General features: G+C 39.7%; 1 protein-coding gene across 6 annotated transcripts in view; it reads left to right on the forward strand.

Moving 5' to 3' along the window:
* Positions 1 to 27125, forward strand: part of SIPA1 (signal-induced proliferation-associated 1) — a 108769-nt gene that overhangs the window by 77659 nt on the left and 3985 nt on the right. For 5 of the 6 annotated variants that reach the window (XM_088442526.1, XM_088442530.1, XM_088442529.1 and 2 more), the window contains exons 8-14: positions 436 to 710; positions 802 to 972; positions 2149 to 2215; positions 4503 to 4614; positions 6996 to 7094; positions 12035 to 12095; positions 12194 to 12260. In XM_088442526.1, the coding sequence (XP_088298652.1) occupies positions 436 to 710; positions 802 to 972; positions 2149 to 2215; positions 4503 to 4614; positions 6996 to 7094; positions 12035 to 12095; positions 12194 to 12260 (852 nt within the window). The remainder of the gene's footprint in view (positions 1 to 435; positions 711 to 801; positions 973 to 2148; positions 2216 to 4502; positions 4615 to 6995; positions 7095 to 12034; positions 12096 to 12193; positions 12261 to 27125) is intronic. The other variant, XM_088442532.1, reaches the window with a different exon arrangement.

The following is a 27125-nucleotide window of genomic DNA, read 5'->3' on the forward strand; positions in this document are numbered from 1 at the left end:
GCATGGCAAGTTATGATCCTAAGTGTGGAGTGCTAGCCTCATGTTCTTTGTGTGTGTGTGTGTGTGTGTGTGTATGTATGTGTGTGTGTGTGTATGTGTGTGTGTGTGTGTGTATATATATATATATATATATATATTTATATATCAAGTGATAGGGTTTGTGGTAGCCATGCAACATCTAAATACCTCCCTATCTCTGTTCAGGGGAAGGTCTGTCTGTCTGCATCAGCTGTTTTTAGAGCAAATGATATCCAACAGCACTTGGAGGAACTACTTATCTTTAGTAAATGCTTGCAATGTGACCATAATTCAAAATACAGAAGTTTCACAATAACAGAGTTAAATGTGCATGTGAAGAATTCAACACATCAGTTTTGGGGCAACTCCACATTCTGTTCTTACCTTAGATAACTCCAATTACATTTCTCACTTTAGGTTGTATCTGGTGGCTGTGAGACCCGTGAAATTCCACTGCTGAGAAATGGTCTTGGGCAACTCGGATTTAATGCAGATTCTGGAGGTTTTGTGACGGAGGTGGAGAGGTTTAGCATGGCAGAGACTGTAGGACTTTCTCCTGGAGCAAGGCTGGTAGCCATTTGTGGTCAACCATTCTGTTCTTTGACCACTGATGATGTTCGCTCTCTTTTCATTCGTGCAAAGAAGGTGACAGTAACTACTCTGCCTCCGGATGAATCAGGGAAGCCTCGCAGGTAAAAAAAACAAGAGGAATTACTTGCATGGCCATTTATATGTCTACAGGTGCTACATTGTTTGAATGTTTTTACGGGTCTTGATCCTCAGGAGCTTCTCTGAGCTGTATGTGAGGTCACTTCAAGAACAAAGAATCCTGAGACGTTCTGAAGAAGACGTAGAAGAAAAGGATGAGGTGACATCAAGAAAAGCAGACCCTGCTCCAGAGACTCAGAACGTCCTGCGCACCCTTTCTGTGCAGGAGGAGAGGACGGAGTTCAGGTAGCACAATGTCTTAAAGGAAAAAAAGAGAGTATAAAACCTATATCAATCGAATTGTTATTGACTATTACAATATTTTTATCAGCTTTGTTCTATACAGTAGCTCTGACAAGATTAACTTCCTGCAGTACATGGAAATAACTTCTTACATAGGAATAACCTCCTACATGGGAACAATTTCGTACATGGGAACAATTTCGTACATGGGAACAATTTCGTACATGGGAACAATTTCGTACATGGGAATAACTTCGTACATGGGAATAACTTCTTACATGGGAATAACTTCTTACATGGGAATAACGTCTTACATGAGAATAACTTCTTACATGGGAATAACCTCCTACATGGGAATAACTTCTTACATGGGAATAACTTCTTACAAGGGAATAACTTCCTACATTATAATAACTTCTTACACGGGAATAACTTCCTACATGATAATAACTTCCTACATGATAATAATTTCTTACATTGGAATAACTTCTTACAAGGGAATAACTTCTTGCATGGGAATAACCTCCTATATGGAAATAACTTCTTACAAGGGAATTACTTCTTACTTGGGAATTACTACTTTTTGTTACAAGGGAAAAACTTCCTATATGGGAATAAATTCCTACATGGGAATACTTCCTGCAAATGTGTGACAGGAGAAAATATCACCTTAATTGTAGTTATTGCTTAGTATTGTTGTGAAGAGGTGCAACGTCTAAAGTTTTCGAAGCATGAATAGAAATATGACCTGCAGTACAGTATGTAGTGAATGAAGCCTCTGAATGGACAGGTACTAAAACCATCTGCTATGTACTAGAGAGGATGAGGAAGTGTTTTTTTCTGTAGTAAAAACTGTTCAATGACTACAGCTCCCAGTTATATGGGAATAATTATATATATTGTCAAGTAGTATTTTGTTAATTTCTTCTTTTTGGTTTCTGCTATTTTTCTCATTGTGAATTATGTTTTCTATATTATTATTATTATTAGTATTATTATTATTATTAGTATTATTATACAATTTGGGATCAATTTCAATGCTTCCTTTACAGTGCATTGTTTTATTGATTTGGTTATCTGGCTCAGTTTCCATTAAGAAGCTAGCTAACATTTTGCTAATAGGTTGCATATCTCTTTTTTTTTATTTTAATAATTTGTATCACCTTGTTTTTTTCCCAGGTTCAATAATGCTGATTTGGCTCCTCCTGATATTATTCCTCAACATGACCCATCAAGGGATGAAGTGGTGAGAATGATATCCATTTTCTGTCACAGCTGAATGATGTCCTTTCCATAACTACAGTGGTGTCATCATACACTATTTCTGCAGTCGCGCCATACAGCCCTTCTTCTCCCGCAGAGGCGGCCCTAGCCAAATTATTGTTCTAGGCAAGATTTTGGCTGATGCCACCCCCCATCCCCTCTCTCTTGTGGGATCCTGAAAAGAGATGTGGCCTCATGGAAAGTGGCGTGATCTCGCTGTGCTGTGGCCGCTTTCCCCATTGTGCTCTGCTCCCATCACATACAGCCTCATTCCCCCCCATATGTCTCTCCAGCCCAGCATCATTTTTCTTGTGCAGAAATATTTATAAAAACGCACCTTTATTTCTTCAACTGTATGATGCTTCTGAATCCTCTCTCTGTGTCAGACTCCTCTTTAGCCATCTGCCATTACAGAGTCTCCTGCTATCATTAATAGCGTGTGACATTCTATAGGGCACATTCTCCCCTCACAGCACCCCATGCTCTCTCCCCACAGCACCCCAGGCTCTCCCCTCACAGCACCCCTTTCCCTTCACTGCACAGCACCCCTGACACAACACTGCATCCCTCTCCCCTCACTGCACAGCACCCCTCACCCAGCACAGCACCCCTCTCCCCTCACTGCACAGCACCCCTCACCTAGCACAGCACCACTCTCCCTGCACCCCTCACCCAGCACAGCATCCCTCATACAGAACCCCTTTGCCCTCTCCTAGCGCAGCACCTCTCACCCAGCAGGACAGATCATAGCAACACCCATTACCCGGATAGCACACAGCAACAGCACCCCTCACAGCAGTCAGCTCAGCAACCCTCACTACATGCTGAGCTGACTTTAATCAAACATTTTTATAAAACATACTTTTTAAAGCTATATAGATATACAAGTTTTGCATATGAAATTAATCAGCACAGTCTGCTGACGCATACTAGTTGCATAGCATTGCGACTTAGATGCATTTTCGGAAAAAAAAGACACCTGAAGCTAGCGGAGTAGGACGTGACCTGGCGGCACAGTCATGCCAAGTAAGTTGCCCTGCGTTGCGTATTGAGGCTAGCTGTATGAGGACACATCTGTAGAGCCAGAAGCATGCAGATAAACAAGTGTCGCATATCAAATTAATCAGTGCAGTCTCATGAAGTGACCAAGACGCATTTTCGGGCAAAAAAGACACTCAACCCAAGCTGGTCTACCTTATGGGACCTAGCAGCTCACTTACACTAGGCGTATTGAGGCTTCGAGCCGTATTCAATTAGGAGCAAAAAGGCGCTTTTGCCCGTTTTTTGGCGGAAATTTTCCCTGAAAATGTATCTCCGTATTCAATTCCAGTTCGTTTTCGCCTATGCGAAAAGTCAATGCACTGAAATAGGCGAAACTTTTTCTCCACAGAATAGCAGGAGAAGAAAAGTGTAAAATCTATATTTTGGGGTGCAGATGTTGGGAAAACACTCCCCCAAAGGAAAATTTACACATAAGAGTTAAAAAAAATTCCAGGAACACCCTAAAAGACGCCTTAGAAATTTGGGGCGAAAATGAAAAAAGTAGGGGGACAACTTCAAAAACTAGCGAAATAAGCTTCTGGGGGTGCTCTAAGAAGGAGCCAAGTGTTTTTGGGATTGCAAGTGCTTGTATGAAGGAGTCATTTCACTTTTTATTTAAACTTCACATTAGAGACCTAAAAATAAGCTAGTACCCATTTTCTAGCACCCCAAATTTGATGGAACTAATTTACTCCAAAAAACAATGCTTTATGCCATTCTTCCACACTTTTACCAAGACGTTAATAGCAAGCAATTACCACCACTTAAGTACCCTAACTAGTTCAATTAGGGCTAATACTAAGCTACCATCATGATTTCCGAAGTCAGACCATCTTTTTCAGGGGTACAGAGTGATTCCCCCAATTCTTTCTGCACTTTTCGCCTGGTTCACATTTGCTGGGTCCCGTTTTCGCCTGTTTGCTAAATGAACACGGAGTAAATCGGGAGCGCACATGAAAAGTTTTCGCCTCCAAAACTGGTGAATGCGGCGAAAAGTGGGGCAGACGGAACTTTTTTGCCAATGCGAAACTAATTGAATACTACCCTAGGTGTATGAGGACACATCTGTATTTGTGTCATACATTCAGCCAGCAATTTATGTTTGATACATACAGAATATAAGTATATTTGTTGTCAAGCACTGTACATTTTCTAGTGATTTGTAATGTAGGGTATTGTACCTTTAAAAACATTTATTTTATTAAATTGTTTATTTCTGGTTATTTTAGACTATGGATGACACTTTTGAGGAGTCTCAGGAAGAAATAATTGCAACTGATATTCATGTTAAAGAAGAAAGGTTCTCCCCAGTGCCCTCTTCTCAGGAACCCATCAAAACTAGTAAAGTCAATTTACATAACTAACATGTTTTTCTCTTTGTACTTTATTAACAACTGCCATCATAAGAGGTGATAAGCGCAACCTCATTTGTTTTGTTAAGTTAAAAGAAAAACTTTAGAGATCATAAAAATATTCCTTCATTTGAAATGCACATTTTGTATTACTGAAAGAAAGGTTGTTTGATGTTGTTTTTATAAATAATTGCAATTTCCTAAAGCTACGACTGTCCAGGTCTGTCTTTTATTTTAGGCTTCTGTTATGGTCTATACATAGTTAATTGTATATTACAATATTAGTATGATCCACCCTTGGGCTTGTAGATATAGAACATGACTGCTAACATATAGGGCTTCCGCTTCCCCTATGCATGTGCAAACTTGCTAGCCACTTTACTCCTGCACAGATTCTGTCACACCGGTCAGGTGAAGCGAAACTCAAAAATCTCAGTGAGGATTTGATAGTATATAAATGCAACAAGAGAATTTCTATTACTGTGATAAGTGGAGATGGAGAACTAGCCCTATTGTCATTTATTAGGTGCTTACATCCATGCATTCTCCATAGTCATACATTAGTAGTAGGATCGGTGGTACTGAAAAGCTCAGTGAATTACAAAGGAGCTATGTCATAGAATGCCACTTTTCCAACAAATCAGGTCCTCTAGTTTCTCCCTGCTAGAACTGTCCCAGTCTATTCTAAGTGCTGTTATTGTGAAGTGGAATTGCCTAGGAGATACAGCCTTCTGCCCCAAAGTATTAGGCCACACATGCTCACAGAATTGGATTATCAAGTGTAGAAGCTAGTAGCGCATAAAAATAGTCTATCCTTGGTTGCAACACTCAGTACCGAGAGTCAAACTGCCTCTGGCTCCACATGCACACCGTCATTGGACTCTGGAACATATTCTCTAAAGTAATGACTCACTATCTGGCAGTTTGAATCTGGGTTTAGCATATTCCAGGAAAGGAAAATGGTTTCTGCTCGAATGCAGTATGCCAGCTGTAATGATTGGTGGCGGCAGAATAATGGTTTGGGCAGCTTTCACTGTATGGCCTGGGCCCCTTTGTTCAAATAAAAAGAAATCTAAAAGCTACAGTACTGTATATAATGTCATTCTAGAGCAGGGGTGGCCAACCAGTCAGCGTCAAAGAGACCAAAAATATCTGTAGGTATGTGAAAGAGCCGAGATTATGTGTGCTCCGAAGGCGCACACATAAAGGGTTGTGGCCTTGTGCCAGCTAGGCCACACCCCTGGTATGATTTTCGGAGGAGCATGTAAAAGCGCATGTGCACAATCACCGTGAAGGTAACTATTAAAGGGAAAGAAAAAGCCAGAACAATATAAAAAACATTGAAATAAACATACACACATAAAATACACTGAAACAAGCCAGATCCACATAAAATACACTGAAAAAGCCACATCCACAAATAATACACTGAAAAAGCTACGTCCACAACAGATTCACATAATACAATCCAGACCCCCCCATGTGTCACTCCAGCCCCTCTATATGTCACTCCAGCAGCCCATCATGTGTCAGAACAGCAGCCTCCCCATGTGTCACTCCAGCAGTCAGTGTCAGTCAGGGGAGCCGCATCAGGACAATGGAAGAGCTTCATGTGGCTTAAGAGCCACAGCTTGGCCACCGCTGTTCTAGAGAATTGTGTGCTTCCAGCATTGTGGCAACAGTTTGGGGAAGACCAGTGCCTGTTTCAGTATGACAATGCCCCCCTGCACAAAGGCATGGGCCCAGACCTGGTCATCCTACATTAGTTCTCAACTTCACTAATGCTCTTGAGGCTGATTGGATGCAAATCTCTGCAACCATGTTCCAAAATCTAGTTTAAAGCCTTCCCAGAATATGGCTGACATAGCAGCTAGGGAGAACCAACTTCATACCCATGGTTTTGGAAAGAAATGTTCTACAAGCACATATGGGTGCGATGTTCTGGTATCATCATACTTTTGGCCATGTTGTGTAATAAGCAAAATATTTACAGACTGGCCTAGCTTCTGCTTTCTTAATCAATAAAGATAACTGTAAAATTTTGTGTTCTCAGATCTCAGTTTAATGTGCCACGATGGCAGCATAGTCTTGTACTTGCTCAGTGCATTAGGGAATGATATGCCCTAATGTAGTATAGAAAGTAAATACAAATTTGTCTGTATCACAAACAACCACTTAAAGTCAGTCACAATGTTAGTTTACTTTAAAGAGAGAAACCGCTCTAGTTGCATCTTATCAAGTTGCAGCCTTATCATTTTATTAATGTCAATCCAGTTTGTGCTATTATTGGCCTCCCCTAGTAATAGAGAGCTTTCCTACTTATACATAACATGTTAGTTGTTCTTTTACTAGTTGTTTCTCCTTTCCCAGCACTTTCACCGGCTCCCCAGTCTCTTGAAGAGGAATGGCAGAGTATTTCCGATCTCACTCTGGCCTGTAACAGCATACTGGAAGCAATGTCTAAAGAAGGTAAGTTGGATAATTAAATAGAAATAAGGAGAAAAGTTTTCAAATAATGCAAATACAGATCATCCTTTAGGTAGAAGTTAGGCTTTACTTCTACCTATTGATCTAAATTTCACTAATCACTGGAACAGACCTAGCCCATTCACGGGATAAGCAGCAACCCATCCTCGCACCGAAATCTCATTTAATGTTTGGCAGGCTCCAAGTAGGAGAGGGGGAGGCTGTAAGGGTGCAATGCCTGCCTCCAGTGCAGGGCGGGCCCGGGTCAAGTTGTGGAGCAGCCAGCATCCTCCTTCCAACAGGGGCTGCTCCGACCAGTGACCTCTCTCGATCTCTCCCTCTCTCTCTCTCCTCACCCTCTCTATCCCCCCCTTCCACTCCTCCCCTCTCTCTCCTTCCCCCTCTATATCCCCCTCTTTCTTTCTCTCTGTCCCTCCCACCCTCTCTCTCTCTGTCCCTCCTCCCCTCTCTCTCCCCCCTCTCCTCCCCCTCTCTATCTCCCCCTCCCTCTTTCTCTCTCTCCCTCTCTCTCTCCTCCCCTCTCCTCCCTCTCTCCTCCCCCTCTCCTCCCTCTCTCTCTTCTCCCCTCTTTCTCCTCCCCCCTCCCTCTCTCTCTCCTCCCCTCCCTCTCCCCCCACACACACACACACATGTATCTCTCATTTACAAGTTTCCCAAAGTGCGCCTCTATTTTCACAGTCCCTTTATTTAATTGTAAAATTATTGCAATATTCTATTTGATGTGAATTCTCGCCATGTAATTATTCAAAGTTGGTAGAAAGGATTCTTCACTTTCTGGTATTCTACGATGAAGCCCTCATACCAGAGGCACCCGGAAAGATGGCCAAACAGCCGCTTAATAACGTCTTCCAACTTATTTATAAAAATATTTATAAAATATTCTTTATAAAATATCCTTACATTGGACACACAAGCCATGTAGTTCAAGCCACATAAGGTAGTAGATGTCCCTTTGCTGTCTTTTACCCCTTACGGGATATGAGTTCCTGACAGCAACATCGCCTTATTATAGTGGTCTGTTCTTCACCATACTCCAAAGCGTTTCATCAAATACTTCTTCAAGGATGTGTTTTAAAAAGAGGAATAGATGTCTCATAGTCTTTTTTTTTTTTTTTTTGTCATAGTGTTTTTATGTAACCATTGGTGCCACAAGATCTCATCTCCTCCCTATACAAATTATATCTATACAAGTCTGATGCTCATATTATATGATACCTTAATTTTATACTTGGCTTAATTTATATGTTTTGCAGGACTGCTAAGTGAACATACACATTACATATAATAAATAATATAGAAATATTTTGAAGATATCTGCAACAACCAGTATGATAAACAAAGTTCTAGATAAAAGGATTGCCATGGAATAATCACCAGCCAAGCCTATAGAGGCAAATAATTATCTAATATAACTTGATTAAAGTTAGTCCAACATTGGAGAATCAGAGATTACAGGCAGGAGACAGAAAAAAACCGACACTAAATATAACTGTATACTAATATAATAAATATGAAGAATTGAATGTAGTGAATTAGCCCATTAAATAGCAAACTTGTGAACAGGAAATTAGATAATACAATAATTAGATATTGATTAAATTGCAGTGAACTATGATTGTATAAACTGACATTAGAGGATGTGAAGGTCAACCTAGGCTACAAAGTAATAACTTACCTGGCTGAGGATGGTGAAAACTGTTATTCGTAATTAAACTGTAATGTTACAGGTGTGCAACTGGATCAAAGTCTGTAACATTCTTTTTTTGGTTTTAAGTAGCCTAGTAGAGCTTGTACTGGTATAAACATGTATATGCACAGTAGATTCCTCAAATTAGGACAATAGACTAGCCAGGGCTAGCTGTGGGAATGGGCTGGCTGTGGGAAAAATGTTAGCCTTAGGGATCACTAGATCACTTGTGCAAAAGGTAACCAGTTGCTAATACAATTCCTGCATGGAGGGTGAATTTGAACATTGCATCTCATGTCATCTGTGTTATTTCAGATGATCCAAAGCATTTATGAATATGACATACTTCTCATAATGCACAATTGGTGAAAAGTCTTTAATATAGCAAAAATGTAGAATAATATGACAAAGTGAGTCCAATCCAAAACAATATTGAATCTAAAATGTATTATCAAAGAGGACAGGTTCATCCAATTACTCTGACATGGCCAGCCAGATCAAACACATCCTGGTTACAAATCTGAGATAATAGAAAATATTGTTGAAGTATCTGGAAAATTGTGTCTTTATATTTTGCCAAATACAAATTGATGAAAAAAGGAGCAAATGAGAGAATAGTAGATAATAATGGGTGCTACATTTAAACTAGCTACAAATAATTAGAGTAGCTCCAGAAAAAAAAACAGATTGGCAATAAATTCCAAAAACTTCCCTTGTACTTTCCCTTCGTCTGTGTGTTTTGTAGTATAAAGTGAATTGACATCTCAGTAATAATAAAATAATTTGGTTTTAAATGGGTTTGGGAATATTTTTCTTATTTCTGTATTTGCTTGTGTATTGGACTGGGGTCTTAGAGACAGACCCCTTGCCCATTACATGTTTACCCCAGAGGGTGTAAATTTGCCTCCTCTTTTGGATTCCTTGGCACCTGCCTGATTTATTACAGGGGCTTGCAACTAGGAAAGCACTGACACTTGTATTTGGGTCCCCCATGTTGTGGATCACCTCAAAATCATGGTGTCCGCTAATGCAGACACTGTTGCATAATGGCCATGTGGTTCTTTGGATTTACAGGGACCAATAAGAGATGTTCTAGTTGTCGCTTTTTGCATTTTTACCTAGCAACCTCTGCACAACACGGGCAGGAAGCCAATTGCTAATGTGATTTGCTATTGTAAGCACACAGTCAAGTAGCTACTTAGGCTAGACTATTCTTGACTGAATAATATTTTATTAGTGCAATCAAGGTGATTGCTAATTTTCTCATTGATATCATAGGGTGTGTTGAATGATGTCTTTGAGGTCACGTTTGAAATTATGTCATCAGTGACATCATTTGTGATGTCATTTTTATGAATGACATCAAGCAGTTTACACATAAAATGAATAAACTGAACATTAAGCTTCCTATTACTAAACTAAAGTGCCCTCCTGGAGGGTTGAAATACTACAGATGACAAAGATCAACACCAGCAAACACACATTTCAGTGTTTCTCCATGCAAGTAATTCTCCTTTGTTATCACCCATGTTGGATCCTAAGGATGGTATTTACTAACAAGTGGACATTTCCAGTAAAACAAAGCGCTTGGCAGATAACTTCACTGCGACATTTACTGGTTCTTCTGATGACAACATTCATAGAAGTCAATGGTGGGAATACACTTGTTTTATCATGGCCTCAGCTTCGGCTAAAAAGGTGGGACCTATTCAAATGTTTTTGGGCTCTCATCACTTATCGTGGATGTTGCACCCAAAATGCAGGGGATTAGCTGTATAAAATGGCTTCTCCCATCTAAAGTGACAGTTAAAGTGCCCAAAAGCCTGGTGCTTTGCAGTTAAGTCGTCAAAAAGCGGATTTCTGAAGGGTGCGATTCGAAATACACGACAAGTGAAAAAAATTGAATGGGATGTAGCCAGGATCCTGACTTGCAGAATGCCGACTGTCACAATACCGACAGCGAAATTCTGACGGTCACAATCCCAACAAATTCTGACAGTAAGGGTCAGGTTGCGGGAGGGTGGGTTAAGGTCAGGCTGCCGGAGGGGTGGGTTAGGGTCAGGCTGCGAGAGGGGTGGGTTAGGGTAAGGGTTAAGATTTGGGTTAAAATACTTACAGAAATCCGTCGAGGTCCTGTTGTCGGTATTCTGACCGTCGGCATTGTGTCTGCCAGGTTCCCGTACCCAACCCCAATTGAATAACTTCCAGTCACTTTAGACAAGAGCTATGGGCGTTGCAAACAATTAAATCCCCCCCAGTGAATGTAGAGTTTTGGGCATCCATTACCTTAGGCAAGTCTTAATTTTCTGGCAAGCAGCATTGGTAACAGCCTAATTAGCAGACTGCTGCTATGTAGATTCCATAGCACAAAAAAGGATGTGTGACATGGGGTACTCTCACTACTTTGAGATAAATTAGGGGATCTAAACCTGAATTAAATGCTGCTGACTTGTAAGTTGGAGAAATTGGATAGTTATTGTTTTGTGTGGGCTGGGTACTAAACATAAGTAAACACAATGGTAAGTTAAAATACTTTAATTTGTTTGGCCTACAACTTGCCTTTTTTTTTTTATTTATTTAACACTTTTTAATTTTTTTTTAAATTTCTCATTTTTATTTTGAATCTGCTAGATCTGGCTTCCAGAGTAATGCGCATATGGTCACACATCTAATAGTCTTTTATTTTACAGTAGGGGGGTGCATTAGCCCATATACATTAGTTAAAATTACACAATGCATTTGTCATATAATGTATATTTCAGGCTTACGACACATTCATATTGATACATTAAAAGCTGTTTTAAGGCCCCCATACACGGGGCAATTTGTATCCGATCCGATCTCGCATACGATTCCCTTGAATATCTTCCCTTGACATTCTGTACGATTTGTATGTAGAAAAGGTACGATTGTACAAACGACTATACGATCCGATATATTAAGATGTGTCACATCGTACTGTTCGGTCGAAATCCTTCTGCAAAACCATCTGATCTACGATGCTGATACACGACGCCGGGGACACGCATCGTAATCGTGTATGAAAACTCTACTTTTCACACGATTGGTCATTACGATCAGTCGAAAACGGCCATATTGTGTGAAAAATCGCCCGGTGTATGTGCACCTTTAGACGTCTCAGAAAACAAATGATTTGCAAGGACATGTTTATCAGTTAAAAAATGTAATAAAGAGATTTATTTTTATTTTGTTTTTATACTTTGTGTTTTTACAGAACAGGTGCCAGCCTTTAAAAATGATTTAGGAGCTCACAGCTCGATCCCAGCAACATCTGGGTAAGAGGCAGATGACTATTTCTCAGGGCTGTTATATCTGACACAATCAGAACTCGCTGTGACTTCCTCTACATTAATACACATCCATCTTCTTACAGAAATCTCAATGACAAAGTCACAGAGCTGGAAATGAAGCTGAAGAAACTGCAGGAAGACCTTAGAAGGGTGAGGGGAAAAATCAGACATAAACACAAAATGAGTGAAATAATGATTCTAGTAAAGGAAAATGTTTGTGATACAAAAAAAATAAGAATGCACTTCACGACCAGTAACCTTGTTAATTTTCCCTCCCAAGCCATAATGGTGCACAGGAAAATTAGCAAGGTTTGGTTACAGTAGTAAAAAAAATAGATAAAAAATAGTTTTAAAATTTAAAAAAAAAGGACTTCAAAATTGTTTTATTTAAAAACTAAAGGATTTTTTTTTTTTAACTAGCTGTTGTCTGTGGCTTTGCCCACAATGAAATCGCTCCTGCCAACATTTTTTTTATTTATTTTGAGCTGTTATTGTTGTATTGCTTTGCATAGGGGCCATGTCGTGGGAGTAGTCCACGTGACCAGCAGTGCTATACAGACTGGTGGCAGCAGTGCCTTCACCCATCACTCTCACCAATGTCACTGTGTGCCCTGTGCACAGAATGCTATGTTTCCTATCCTAGTCATGTGAATGCGGGCCTAAAGTATTTCTCCCCTTACCGACCACGCGCATGGTGCCACACCTATCTCTTGCACTGATGTTGTCCATAAATGTAGTTTTTTATTGCTCAGCTTTAACTTGACAGATCGAGATCAAACAAAGTGCAGGTTATGTCTAGTAGTTTCCACTTCAAAATGATTTTATGAAAATTGGTTCAGTAGTTTTTGCGCCAACTTGGAAGAAACCGACAGACACAATGTTGTTATTATATTAGTATAGATTTTCATCTGTTCTTGCCATTCTGAAATGGTGATAACAGAAAATAAATTGCATTGGTACATGTACTGCCACAATACTTGTTCAATAGGCAAAAGCTTGCAAATCAACTAATGGTGGGCTTTACTATCCGCAGTAACATTGTTATCTCCAGCAGTAAACCTTTGTTGTACAGGCCATAATGGTAGAAAAGCCCTTTCACCAGCTAAAACAACAATGTTTGCATTTTATTAAATTGTTTTTTGTATAGAAGTATTCCGGCGCTCCCAAGGATCAGTGTTATTTTGGGGGAAAAAAGAGAATGGAAAAAAATATAGTGTAAATCTGTGATAAAAAAACAAAAAAGAAAGTATATAGACATATACTCACCCTTTATAGATGAGATCAGTACAATGGACACAAATCAACACCGTTGTCCTACGGTGGTTGCAATAGGAACGATGAATCGATCTGGATGGATCTCAAATCCTGACAGTAGTCGTTATGTAAAGAAAATAAAACATGCCTCCATAGTGCAAATCGGTTCTCATCAAGTCAGAATAATAGTAAATAATATCCTGCTCACCTTATTCCAATTGCATAAGCGCCTTAGACATTCATTTTAAATCCCGATGTCCATCGGTAATGAAAACATATATATCTCTTAAAAATTATTTTATTTAACTTCCATTAAAATAATTTCATATATGGCCATACAAATAAAGAAAATGAATAAAAATATAAAATATAATATAATTACAAATTATAAAATAACCATAAATAGTGCCAACCCATAATATAAAAAATGTGAAGAAGGCACCAATAGCAGCAACGCGTTTCACAGACCCTGTGTCTGCTTCCTCAGGCTGACAACTTGGAAATGAACCTTCCAGCTCTTAAATAGGGGACTGAGGTTCAGACAAATGATGATTGACATATGGTTAATTAACTTAAAATATACATCAAAATAGATATTGGGAGTATAACCGCATTTGGAACAAGACCTTTTGGTGCAAACCTGGTCCTATGTTGAAGATATATTGATGAAATAATTTTTATTTGGAAGGGGGATGAAGACACGCTGACTCAATTTTTAATCTATCTTAATACCAATGATCTTAATCTGAAATTTGAATCCATTATGAGTACATAAAGAATTACATTTTTAGATTTAGATATATATCAAGACCAGGATTCTTTTAAAACTAAAACTCATTTTAAACCAGCGGATTCAAACAACTATCTTATGCCTTCAAGCTGTCATAATCCCCAGTGGATTCGCAACATCCCTAAAGGTCAATTTAGGCGTTTTAGGAAAAATTGCACAGATCTTGATGTTTATAAAGAACAGGCCACTTTTTTAACACAGAGGTTTAAAGAAAGAGGTTATTCAGCTCCCCTTTTGGAAAAATGTTATACTGAATATGGAACATTTAACCAAGATGAATTGTTAAAGAAGAATATTACTGACAAAAGCCATAATGACATTATTTTACCCTTCATCACGTGTTTTAATGATCAATCAAATGCTATTAAAACCATTATTGAAAAACACTGGCCTATACTATGTTGCGATCCTATTTTGGGTACACACCTTCCAAAGAAACCAAAAGTGATTTTTAGAAAGGCACCAAATATCAAGAATATGTTGGCTCCACTGTACCAGTTTCATTAGGCAAGAAATCCAAAAATTCGCTTAATATACAACAGAAAGGATTTTTTCCATGTACTTCATGCATTTCTTGCAAGTATGGACAGAAGGTCACATCATTCACCTCTATTGTGAAGAAACAGGAGTTTTCAATAAAGCAAAATATCAACTGTAACAGTGACTACGTGATATATCTGTTGGAGTGTCCATGCCATTTACAGTACATCGGGAAAACAGTAAGACCTTCAAAGAATAGGATTCGGGAACATATACTGAATATTAAAAAAGGATTTCTCACTCATAGTGTTTCCAAACATTTTTTAGAGAAACATTCAAGTAATCCAGCTGGACTTAGAGTTATTGGTATTGATCGTGTCCATTTAGGAATAAGAGGGGGTGATAGAGCAAACCAACTCGCCAAAAAAGAAACTTATTGGATTCATAATTTGAAGACCCTTTTCCCAATGGGCTTAAACATAGATATTGATTTGGCCGCCTTTCTGTAAGGAATACTGCATTCATACTGGCTTTTAGTTTTTGCCTTGTATTCCATGGATAAATCATGTGATTATTTTTTCGGCTCCTCATTATGCTATATTGATTTGATCTATGTGGGACCATTATTGCATTTTGTATTACACAATTTTTTCATGCATTTTATGTTTTTCATGGTTTTTCTTTTCCATTATTTTTCCAATTTGTTTTCTTTTTTCTTTTTTCTTGTATTCACATAGTTATTATACATGTTATATGCATATAGAATTATATGTACAGGTAGGGTTTAGTACAATTATTTTAAGACACTGTATTATATAATTATATAGTGTAATTACATATTAATTATATTATTATATTCACGTAATTTATATTTCACATTTATGTCACACGTATTCGAATCCCTTATGTATTAGTATTATTATTGTACTATCATTTATTTAGATTATTCACATAAGTGACATTTAATTAGGATATTTCCTTCTGATAAGTCTATGGCGTTTGGATCACAATGTGTGGTGTGGCTTCATAGTCTCTAAGCTCACATTTTTCTGATTGGAATATTGGGTGTTTTATATACACATGAAGTCACCTGTTTATTGTTTCTATGGATACTGATTGCGCTGATGGCTTATAGACCAGAGCGCTTAAAATATATATTATATATATATATATATATATATATATATGTGTGTGTGTGTATATATATATATATATATATATATATATATTTTTTTTTTTTTATCATATTTTTTTCTATACGATTACTATAGGTGGGGTAGTTATGATATCTAATATCTACACAACGATAGCAATATAGTAACTAAAGATGCTATACTAATAATCTATTGACAGGCTTTCTGGAGTTCTTTTTTTTTTTTTTTTTTATTATTATTATTATTATTATGTTGGTTAGATGTGGCTACCTAGTATTCAGGACAAGCGCTCCACCCATTAGAGTGCTGGGCACGTCTTCATACATTTATGAGTTAATTTGTCTATTATTTCCATGGTTACCGACCACGCTAAGGGTTTACATACCACAGCGATGATCGGAGTGCTTTTTAACAATGGCTTCAGTGTTCTATAACTAGGAGGTTGATCCATATAGATATATATTTCTTGGATATATTTTTCATGAGGTTTAGTTTGTGTGTGGGGTGTGTTTGCCCGGTATCCAGGACAACCGCTCCACCTATGGGATTGCTGGGCGCGTTCTTTTACATATGTATGAGCTCACCCGTCTATTGTCTCCATGGCTACCGATCGTGCTGATGGTTTACAGACCACAGTGCTGATCGGAGTGTTTAAAACTGGTTCAGTTTCACACAATCAGGAGGGCTATCCATGCAGTTATCTTCGTATGTGTCTATGCATGAATCTTACCATGCTGATTGCTCTCTCTGCTGTTATTTATCTAATTTGCTGGCTCAGCTCCTCCCATTTTCTTATGAACTTTTGGGATTCATTTTAAACATTGTTTAAAACACTTATATGTTGTTCTTTGATATGCAGTATGTCTTATTGTTTTTTTCTATGTATTTTGATGTATATTTTAAGTTAATTAACCATATATCAATCATCATTTGTCTGAACCTCAGTCCCCTATTTAAGGGCTGGAAGGTTCATTTCCAAGTTGTCAGCCTGAGGAAGCAGACACAGGGTCTGTGAAACGCATTGATGCTATTGGTGCCTTTTTCACATTTTTTACATTACGGTTTGGCACTATTTATGGTTATTTTATAATTTGTAATTATATTATATTTTATATTTTTATTGATTTTCTTTTTTTGTATGGCCATATATGAAATTATTTTAATGGAAGTTAAATAAAATAATTTTTAAGAGATATATATTTTTTCATTACCGACGGACATCGGGATTTAAAATGAATGTCAAAGGCGCTTATGCAATTGGAATAAGGTGAGCAGGATATTATTTACTATTATTCTGACTTGATGACAACCGATTTGCACTATGGAGGCATGTTTTATTTTCTTCACATAACGACTACTGTCAGGATTTGAGACCCATCCAGATCGATTCATCGTTGCTATTGCAACCACCGTAGGACCACGGTGTTGATTTGTGTCCATTGTACTGATCTCACCTATAAAGGGTGAGTATATGTCTATATACTTTTTTTTGGTTTTTATCACAGATTTACACTATATTTTTTTTTATTCCCTTTTTTTCACCAAAATAATACTGATCCTTGGGAGCGCCGAACTACTTCTATACAAAAAACTATCTTTATCCGGATCTCTGTTGAAAGTTCCGATTATTCCAGGCTGCACCTTCTTTCGGTTCATTTATAAGACCACATAAGGATAGTAGCGCCAATCATCCAAACCTATTTTTATTTTATTAAATTGGCCTAGAAGAACCCAATTGTTAAAACTCTGTTCTAGTCAGTGAGAGAAATCTATTTGCTGGTGTAAAAGGCAGGTGCATTCTAGTGGACAGATGGATTTTTTTCTGAGACAGAGAAGTCTCTGATTATCTCTACGATGGCTGATGTTCTACTGATGTATTGGAGCACGGGGCAGGCAGGCACCTTCAGTAACATTTCCCCTGTATTTAAAACCCAAGTTTCTTAGCATGCCATACCCAGTACTTGAACTCTAAACCTCATACATAGCAGACCGACATCTAACACATGCAGCTATTAGATCCTGCACAAGAAGCATGGTAATTCTATCTATATAAAGCTAGTTGTAATGGTCCATTTAAAACCATTGTAGCTAAGCAGATCTATGTCTGTAGTGGCTGTAAGGGACTGGATGTGTGGCTTGCATTATTATTATCATTGCATATAGATAAATAAGGGGCCTAATTCTGTTACTCTTCCTTTCACTTACGAGTTTCACTGTCCTATTATTAATTAACTGGATGTCTGGAATCAGCACTTATTTATGAAGTACTGCAAATTTTCACAGAGATGTACAGATCAAAAATTCAAACGGTAAACAAAATAAAAACATGAATATATTCGTCGCTTCATAAAAACTAAACTGCCATTAGCTGTATATAACACGACAAAACTTGAACAATACAGCATATGACAAATAGTTGAACATGATAGATAGCTTTCTTGAATTTATGTTCTTGAAAGAGTCACAATAAAGACAATCATAGGTACTTCTGGTAATAGTTTTGTGTATCTTACATCCTTGTACACTTAAAAGATGGACCTGCTGATAGAGCTAAACTTATGTCAAGTTTACTCACCCTGTTATCGCTTATGCCACTTTAAACCATTCCAATTCCTCATAGGGTCCAGTTTACTGATGTCCTTGTTCTACAGGTGATGTCCTTGTTCTACAGGTGAAGAGCAAGGATGTGTTTACCGGCAATCTTCTTACTTAGTCATTTGTAGGCTCTTCGTGACTTTCAGTGCCATCGATTTCTTCCTCTCTCCAACACGTTTCACCTGGTCTGGGAGGCTTTGTCAGGGATTACAGAGTGTTTACAGATTACAGGACGAGGAGAAGACCAGAGAGAAGGTTGCAATAGTTGAGAAGAGAGATGGTGATGGAATATTCAAGCATTTGGGCAACGTCGGGGGAGAGGATTGGGCGGATTATGGCAAAGTTCTGGAGATGAAACCAATAGGAGCTGATCGATGACTACATGTGAGGAGTGAAATTGAGGGTGACGCTTAGGCCGCAGACTTGAGATGATGGTGTTGAGGACGGCAAGGTAGAGATGGTGAGGGGTGGAGATATGAGAAGAACGGAAGACAATGAGCTCAGTCTTGGACATATTAAGCTTAAAAAAGAATTGAGACATCCAAGGACAGTTAGATTATAGACAGTTAGAAATGCTAGACAGGAGTGGAGAGGCCAGGGGGGAGTACAGGTAGATATGTATGTCATCAGCATAAAGATGTAATTGAAGACCAAAATTGCTGATAAGTTCACCAAGTGAGGATATGTAAAGTGAGAAAAGTTAAAAGCAATTAGGACTGAGCCTTGAAGGATGCCTATGGGGAGCAGGGGGTGCATGTTGTGACAGAGAAGGATCAGTTAGAGAACTAGGAGGAAAACCAAGAAAGGACTGTGAGGGAGATGTATCTAAGCTTGGAGAGAGATAAAGTACCAACCAATCAGCTCCTAACTGACATTTTTTCAAACACAGCCTGTAAAATGTCAGTTGGACTCTGATTTGGTTGGCACCTTATCTCTCTCCACTTTATCTCTCTCCAGGTTTTGATACATATCCCTCCTTGTCACTGAGGTCATATAAGTGAAAAGAGTGGAGAAGTGGTAGTTGGTCGACTGTGTCTAAAGCTGCATAGGTCAAGAAGGATGAGGACCAAGAAGTGAACCTGGGATTTAGAGTGGAAGGTGGAGAGTTGGATGTAGATGAGCCTCTTGAATTTTAGAGGTAAAGGGAAGGAGAGAGATTGGAAGGTAGTTTGACAGAGAGGTGAGTTCAAGAGAGGTTTTTTTGAGGGTGGGGGACTCGAGGGAATGTTTGAAGGAAGAGGGAAAAATGCCAGAGGAGTGGGAAAGGATGAGAAGGTGGTTAGAGACAAGAGAACGCACGGAAGTGGTAGGAGGGAATGGGATCAAGGGAGCAGGTAGGGAGAAGCAGAAAGAACCGACTAGGATTACTCCCCAGTGGGAAGTAATTGTGAACACTATTAATTACTTATATTATTATAGCAACCATTGTACAAGAAGCCTAGACATTATAATATAAATTATGGTTACGTGCAATTGTTCATCAGACAAAGACCTTTTAGAACAATACTATATTATGTATAGTGCCATCCTAGATAGGGATTATCCACTGGACTTTTTTGAGAAAACTCTGGATAAAATAAAATCTCTTAAAAAGGATAAAGCATAGTTTTGTCAGAATAAAATTATGGTTACTCACAGGTAGATATATAATTCTCATTTCATTGAAATTTGCACCCAAATTTTACAAGCGTTCAGGTAAAATTAAATACATTGTTGTTAAACATCATGGACTTTTAAAACAAGATTTTTTATTAATTGTTCACCAGATAAAGTGAATGTGGTTTACAGGAAATCAAATCACCTCAGGAACTTTCTAGCACCTAGTTTTTTTGTGAAACCAAATGTCATTAGAAAACTAATGTTGCTGGTTGGCAGCCAAACCATTCGGTTGTTTTAGTGTAGCCAATCTACTTGCATTACTTCTACTGTTAATATTAACCATGACCAGAATTTAAATCTTTTTCTTAAGTTGAATTATTTCATATCAAAAATTTCATTAATGACAGCAATTAAACTATGTATTTTAGTACTGTAGCAACATAAGATCTTGCTGTTTCTTTTTGTAGCATTGTGGAAATATTTTAAACTTTTTTATAAAATCAGTGTTCCTGGACACTCTGGGCCTGATGCCCACAAATAGAATGCACACATTTGTACCAGTGTACAGTAGCTGTACTTTGTATCCGTCTCTTGCACCTCTTTACAACTGCAGATGTGGAACAGGGGAGAGATGGGGCATATAAACACAGCCTGAGTACAGTAAATACTGATATACGCCTGTTAGAAGATGTACGCTTATGATGACTTGTCATAAATCATATGCATGTGCTAACTATGTGGAGCCGGTTGCATATCAGTGGATAAACCGGAGTTTCTATCGTCTTGTTTTCTTTTCAAGAGTTATTTTTGGCCATTTTATGACCAACTCTGCATGCTGATCACCGTAAGAAAAATTGCCATGGATTTATTATCTAAAGGGTTGTAGTGTCCGTTCAGCGCAAGCGCAAGGAGAACTGATGTGATTCCCGCCTTCCTTTCCTCACACTCTCAGTTTTTACTGGCATGCACAGCCCAGGGTTATGCAGAACTTTGCACCTCAAGGCCCACCCCAAATGATGACTACCCGTGCCCTTGCCACCTCTTGGAATACCCTGCTGAGCTCTAATTTGCATGGCCAGTGCATGCGCTACCTCTCCTCTCCCCACAGTGTCAATCAGTAAACAGTAACAGAGGACAATACAGATATACATTGCACCCCTAAGGAAGCTAATCCGAGTCTGGCAGGAAGGCTTATTAGGGTATTGATCTCTATCTGAGCTGGACTTTCCTTCTTCAGTATCTGCCACCTCTGACCAAGCCTCATTTTCCAGTGCAGTTACCTCTCTCCCCCACTGTGCCCAGAGCAGGACCAAGTTGAGGTTAACAATGACAGCGCTGCACACGCAGGAGGTACTGAGTGGAAGTTAGGAGCAGCAGGCCAGGCAACAAGCACAATCTTTCCTGAGTTACCAGGCCCTGTATGCTATATACTTCCGCGGCTACCTTGGGTGTTCCCAACAGCTGCCACTTATACAGCATGTCAATAGACCGCCCACTGGTGACATTGGTGTCCTCTGGCACTAACCCAGAGACTGTCCTACCCAGCTAGAGAGAGGTGTGAGCCTATAGAAGAACGCAGCAGAATCAGACGGAAAACAAATCGGGACTGATCTCCACATACAAAGGAAACCACAGCACCCAGCCTACTCCACAAACGGTGGGATCACTCTGTGAAATATGCTTCTGGGGGAGGTATGGGGGGATGGGAAGAGCCAGAGATGGGATAGACAATTTATAGAGAAAGACAGGTGGAAAGAAGAAAAGATGGTGGAGGACAGATAGCATAAAAAAGCAGCAGCACCGGGCACAACTACAAGTTACCCAGCGAATATTAGTAGAACATATTTTGATTACTAACAGAAGAATACATAGATTCAAACATTTGTTAATGAAAGAAGCATTTTCGGGTAAAGTCCCTATACCCAAGTGAATTGACAGAATGTTAATCTGGGCATTTGGCACTAAGATATGGTATATCGTACAGACATGGACAAATCTGTTGGTACCCATCCACGAAAAGAAGGAAAACCTATAGTTTTCACTGAAATAGCTTGAAGGTTACAAAAGTAATTGGCATCCATTGTTTATTCCATATGTAATAGAAATCGCACTTTGCATTTGATTTTTGATTCAACATGGACAAATAATGATGGGCCTCTTAACCTTACATTTTTTGCACATCCTCTAGACTACAATCAAGCGATTTTTGTAGCTGTCAATGAAGACTTCTGCACCTGTCAACAGGTGGGTTTGGCCCACTCTTCCTGAGCAAACTGCTCCAGCTGTCTCAGGCTTTATTGATGCCTTCTCCAGACTGCATGTTTCAGCTCTTTCCATAGATATGCAATAGGATTCAGATCAGGGCTCATAGAGGGACACTTCAGAATAGTCCAATGTTTTTGTTCTTATCCATTCTTGGGATATTTTAGCTGTGCATTTTGGGTTATTATTCTGTTGAAGGTCCCATGACCTAGGACTATGACAGAGCTTTCTGACACTGGGCAGTATGTTTTACTCCAGAATTCCTTGATAGTCTTGAGATTTCATTGTGCCCTGCACAGTTTCAAGGCACCCTGTGCCAGACGCATCTAAGAAGCCCCAAAACATAACCAAGCCTCATCCAGATTTCACAGTAGGTATGGTGCTTTTTTCTTTTAATGCTTTTTCATCTGTGAACATAGATCTGATTCAGTTTTGACTATTCTGTCTAAAGTACATTCTCACATGAAGAATTGTGGCCCGTAAATACTGTAAGTATTTGTAAAAAACTAGGGGTGTGCACCGGCCACTTTTCGTGTTTTGTGTTTTGGTTTTGGATCTGGATCTTTCTTCGTGTTTTGGATCTCGATTGGTTTTTTCCAAAACCACCCTTCCGTGTTTTGGGTTCTGGGTTTTGTGTTTTGGATCTGTATTTTTTTGAAAAAAAGCATAAAAACAGCTAAAATCACAGAATTTGTGGGTTTTTATGCTCCTTTGCTATTATTAACCTCAATAACCTTCATTTCCTCTCATTTCCAGTCTATTCTGAACACCTCACACCTCACAATAGTGTTTTTATGGCCAAAAGGTTGCACCGAGGTACCTGGATTACTATGCTAAGCGACACGAGTGGGCGGCACAAACACATGGCCCATCTAGGAGTGACACTGCAGTGGCAGACAGGATGGCAGTTTGAAAAACTAGGCCCCAAACAGTACATAATGCAAAGAAAAAAAAAGAGGTGCAAGATGTAATTGTCCTTGGGCCCTGCCACCCACCCGTATGGTTGTATAAATAGGACATGCACACTTTAACAAACCAATCATTTCAGCGCCAGGGTCTGCCACATGACTGTGGCTGAAATGATTGGTTCGTCTGGGCCCCCACAAAACAAGCTGGCAATTAATCTGTCCCTGCACAAACTGGCTCTACGGAGGCGAGATGTCGTCCTCATCCTCCTCATCCACCGATTCCTTGGATAAAACAGGAAAAAGGGATTTAGGTGTCCCTGGACTGCTTACGGTCTTACCCAAAGTTTCTGAAATTGACAGTAACTTTTTATGAATGCGCTGCAGGTGACGTATAAGGGAGGATGTTCCTAGGTGGTTAACGTCCCTACCCCTACTTATTTCACCTTTACATATGGTACATATGGCAAGACAGTTGTTGTCCGGATTTGGATAGAAATATTGCCAGACCAAAGAGGTGGAATGTTTGGTCTTCTGCCCAGGCATGACCGTGATGGGCTTTTTCATCCCACGGACAACAACTGTCTCCCCCGGAGCCTGATTTAAACAAACCACATCACCATCAGAATCCTCCTCGCCAACTTCCTCCTCAATGCCAGCTACACCAATATCCTCATCCTGTTGTACTTCAACAGTGACATCTTCAATTTGCATATCAGCAAGTGGACTGTGGGTGCTCCTTTCAGCACTTGCAGGGGGCGTGCATATGGTGGAAAGAGCCACCTCTTCCCGTCCAGTGCTGGGAAGGTCAGGCATCGCAACCGCCACCACACTTGGACTCTCCTTGGAGATTTGTGATATCTTCTTAGAACGCACAGTTCTTCGCTGTGCTTTTGCCAGCATAGCTCGTTTGATTTTTTTAGTGGGAGGAGGGCTTCCATCGTCATGTGAAGCTGAACCACTAGTCATGAACATAGGGAAAGACCTTAGCCATTCCTTGCCACTCCGTGTCGTAAATGGCATATTGGCAAGTTTACGTTTCTCTTCAGATGATTTAAATGTTTTTTTTAAAGTAATTTTCCTGAACTTTGTCATTTGGGATTGTAAGTGCCCTCTACTATGACATTGGGCATCGGCCTTGGCAGACGACGTTGATGGCATGTTATCGTCTATGTCATGACTAGTGGCAGCAGCTTCATCACTAGGAGGAAGTGGTTCTTGATCTTTCCCTATTTTATTTTTATCGGAGAAAGTTTGGTCCTCCATTTATGTTATATTGATTTGATATATACGTGCGGCTAAGGCGCACACAAACACAGAAAATATTTTTTTATTTTTGTTGGAGACTAGTGCACTTTGTGGGTTACACCACGCTTTAAGAAATGAGCCAGCCGGCCCTTTACTTATGGGACACAGGCGCATGCTTGGTGCTGCTCCTTTGTTGATGCACGTGCAGCCACAGTGCACACAATTCACAAACACTGAAAATATTTTTTTATTTTGTTTGGAGTGCCCTTTGGGGGTTACAGCACCCTTTAACGGTCAAGCCAGCCGGCCCTTTACTTATGGGACACAGGCGCACGCTTGGCGCTGCTCCTTTGTTGATGCACGTGCAGCCACAGTGTACACAATTCACAAACACTGAAAATATTTTTTTATTTTGTTTGGAGTGCCCTTTGGGGGTTACAGCACCCTTTAATGGTCAAGCCAGCCGGCCCTTTACTTATGGGACACAGGCGCACGCTTAGCGCTGCTCCTTTGTTGATGCACGTGCAGCCACAGTGCACACAATTCACAAACACAGAAAGAAAATATATATTTTTTTGCACTTGGGGGGAGCACCCCTAATGGACAGAGCACCCCCTGGACAACACTACAGCACCCCTTTAGGACTGGGACACTGCACAGGACTTTGGAGTGGACACAGCCCCTATGGACAACTGACTGCACAACACAGTCCAGCCAGCCCCTATGGACTTTGAAGGAGTGGACACAGCCCCTATGGACAACAGCAGCACAGCACAACACTACACTGCACTACACTACACAGCCCAGCCAGCCCTAACTCCCACCCTCCCTCTTCACTGTCCACAGCTGAGTGAGAAAATGGCGCCGACGTGGGTACCTTATATAGGATCCAAAAGCCGCGAGACCCGGAGGGCGGGATGATGACGTTTTGCCTCGATTTCAGATCCGAGTCAGGCGGGAAAAGTCGAGCCTGACTCGGATCGGCCTCGGATCGGGGTGGCTCGAGGGGTTCGGATTTCAGAAATCCGAACCCGCCCACTCCTAGAAAAAAGTAAAATAAAAAGCCAGACTGGAATTTGCTCAAAGTGGAGTTCTCCTGAGCATTCTTCCAGTATCGTTCAAAAAGCGTTGTATAGTGATCAAACACTGATGTACCTTGAACTTGGAGTTCAGCTTATCTCTTTGGAAGTTTTCCTTGGCTCTTTTTCTATAATTCTCACTATTATGTTTAATCTGGGGTCGATTTTCCTGTTTCAGCCACACCCAGGGAGGTTGACTATAGTCCCATTGACTTCAAACTTCTTAATAATAATTGCAACTGGAGCCTAAAGCTGCTTGGAGATGGTTTTATACTAGCCTTTATCTTTACCAGGCTTTTATTTCTAATTTACTCAGAAAACTCTCTCCTTTGCTTTCTCTAATCAATGTTCAGTATGGTTCACACGATGATCCTAAAGATCAGAGTGACGACTTTTCTCCATTTAAATAGGCTGAATGACTGATTAGAAGATTGAAGACGTGTCATTCTAAATCAAGAAAGCAATTAGCTTAAAATATAGCTGTAATCCAATTATTTATTATCTTTTCTAGTGGGTATTTTAGGCCATTTTAGAAAATCTTTATGCAATCATTTATCTCTTTTCACAGTTTCTTTGCTTTATTTTATGTCATACAGATGTGTCCATATAAATCTTACTTTCTTGCGCATTAAACAGCACTTCTATTTGCGCCATGTTGTGGCTTGACTCAGCGAATAGGACGCACAACTGGCTTCTGCTGATTAATATGATATGCGGCATGCCTATATGCTGTGTGCGTCTTCGGGTGTATCTGCATGCAAAACACTACGTTACAGTGTCACAGCTACTGACACTGTAACGTAGCATTTCATATGCAGATACACCCGAAGACGCACACAGAATATAGGCATGCTGCATATAATTTTAATCAACAGAAGCTGCATCCTATTCACATCGCTTTGCAAATGATGCATTTGAAGGTAAATAGTTGCACGAAAAGATGCTCAGCGCTACTGAGTTGCACAGCGCTTACTCTTTATGTTTAATAAGACTTGTAGCGCACAGAGGTAAGATGTATGTGGACATATCTGTACATACCAAAGGCATGCAGGTACAGATGGGTCCACATACATCTAGTCTTCTTGCGCGTTAAACAGCTCTTCTAGTCACGCTATGCCGTGGTGTGATTTGGTAGCGCTGATCATCTTTTCTTGCAACTTTTTACCTTTCTCGTGCATCTTATTCAGCTGTGCGAATATTAAAACAGTAAAAAGTCACACGAAAAGACGATCAGTGCTACTGAGACACACGACACTTACGCGTTATGTGTAGCGTGACTTGTAGTGCAGGGAGGATAGATGTATATGGACATATCTGTATACATGAGACAATAGCTTTTACTTTCATCACTTTTCAGGAGGAATAAAGCATTGTTTCAATAGCTGTAAGTGTTCCAAAAAATGTGTCCACGTCTGTATAAGGGGAGATGTATCAAGCCTTAGAGAGAGATAAAGTGCATACGTTGCCCAAAGCAACCAATCAGTTTTACTGTCATTTCACAGACTGTGCTACATAAGTGACAGTTAGAAGCTGATTGGTGGCTTTGGGCAACGTATGCACTTTATATCTCTCTCCAAGGCTTGATACATCTCCCCCTTACTGTCTCACTATTGCAATATGTTAGATCCTACCATGTGATATGTTCTATT

This window comes from Taudactylus pleione, unplaced genomic scaffold, assembly GCF_031769625.1.
Source record: "Taudactylus pleione unplaced genomic scaffold, aTauple2 ptg000313l, whole genome shotgun sequence".
Taxonomy (NCBI): domain Eukaryota; kingdom Metazoa; phylum Chordata; class Amphibia; order Anura; family Myobatrachidae; genus Taudactylus; species Taudactylus pleione.